This window comes from Oratosquilla oratoria, unplaced genomic scaffold (genome assembly GCF_046742065.1).
Source record: "Oratosquilla oratoria isolate Oo_2021 unplaced genomic scaffold, ASM4674206v1 SCAFFOLD57, whole genome shotgun sequence".
In the NCBI taxonomy this organism is placed as follows: domain Eukaryota; kingdom Metazoa; phylum Arthropoda; class Malacostraca; order Stomatopoda; family Squillidae; genus Oratosquilla; species Oratosquilla oratoria.
In genome coordinates, this window is record NW_027467721.1 from 589,661 (window position 1) to 591,229 (window position 1,569).

Sequence of the window (1,569 nt, forward strand, 5' to 3'; positions counted from 1 at the left end):
ACCATTCTACTAACTCTGGTCCCCCTGACTGATGGCATTGCCTTCACATCAACAAACAAGTTCTTGTTGTTTGTTACAAACAAATCTATCATTGACGAATCTGTGTATCGTTGCTCGGTCTCATTCCATCTATACCACGTCCATTTTTTACTCAACCCGTGAAGATAATACGTATTCATTATCGAAAGCATATTACTCGCACAGAAATCTATCACTCTCATACCCTCTGCATTCCTGTTTCCAACACTAAACGCCTCCAAAACATTCTCTATACCTTCTCTCTCTACTCCTACGTGCCCGTTCCAATCTCCTGGAATGATGACATTACTTCTGTATTTCACAGTATCGTACGTTTCCTGTAGCTTGGCGTAAAACTGTTCCTTCTCTTCCATGGTTCTTCCTTGCTGAGGGGTATATACCTTGATGAAACTAATTCCTTCCGGTTCAGTGTCTAATGACACATTCGATATTCTTTCATTTTTGTAAATTATGTGATTTACTCTCTCCCCCAAAGATTGATTCAACACAAAGCCAACTCCATGTCTTCCTTCTTTGTTTCCTTCAAAGATGTATCTATAGTCTTCGTGAAGTCTCCTCTGACCTTCATTTTTTGTTCTCATTTCACACACTCCTGATAAGTCTAAATTTCTTTCCTTCATCATGAACACTATCTCCTTCTCCTTGTCCTTCATTGTTGACAAATATTTGTTCCGTAATCCTGTCCCAAAGGGCCTCCGGTTCGTCATCGTGTTTGTCGTCTGATTCCGAGGCTCTATTTGCGTTTCTTGAGCGATAATTCATATATAAATATATATATATATATATATATATATATATATATATATATATATATATATATATATATATATATATATATACTCTATTTTCTGTGTCACCAACTGGAAGTGGGGTAAGAGAAGCTGTCGCCGGATGTCAGTTCTACATCAGAGGCGCTCTATACCAGTGTTACTAACACCAACTTGTTTTATTCAGCTGAGGGGAGGCGACCCCTTGTTTAGTGAATTGGAATCTCTTGCCTAAGCCCTAAGATATGGTGATATTGGTGACCCTTTTCTGATTGGGACCTGAAGATGCCCCTCAGCGATGTCGGAACCTTTTCCAAGATGATTTGTGTTTCTTTCCATAAGTTAGAGACGAGGGTGATACAAGAGGGTTGTCCATCTTCACCAAGACCAATATTTTCAATTAAAATCAGAGGATGAATGAAATATTGCCTTTGCTGACTTCGAATACAACCTTCATAATGGCACCAACTTCGGAATAAGTAAGTTATTTTTTTCTTTTTCTTTGATTATATATTTTTTCTTCTCTCCCATGCGATATTTCTTCATTCCTTCACTCATTCCTAAGTTTCTTCTTCGGCTGCTCGTCAAGAGTGGCTTCCTGAGCTTTCTCGAGCGTGAGGAGGTCAACCTCTGTATTGGTCGAGGTGATCCTCAGGACGGAGTTGGCCACGTCGACGGCGATGCCCTCCCGGTATATGAGGTCCATGCCGAGCCAAACATCCATGTCGGACTCCATCACGTCGAAGTTGGTGACGAAGGTCTC

At 40.4% G+C, this 1,569-nt stretch overlaps 1 protein-coding gene across 1 annotated transcript in view; it reads right to left on the reverse strand.

Moving 5' to 3' along the window:
* Nucleotides 1-1,356: 1,356 nt before the first annotated feature.
* LOC143023744 (uncharacterized) overlaps nucleotides 1,357-1,569 on the reverse strand; it is a 420-nt gene continuing 207 nt past the window's right edge. Inside the window, exon 1 of the mRNA XM_076182347.1 lies at nucleotides 1,357-1,569. This exon is cut by the window's right edge and continues 207 nt beyond it. Coding sequence (XP_076038462.1) covers nucleotides 1,357-1,569 — 213 coding nt within the window.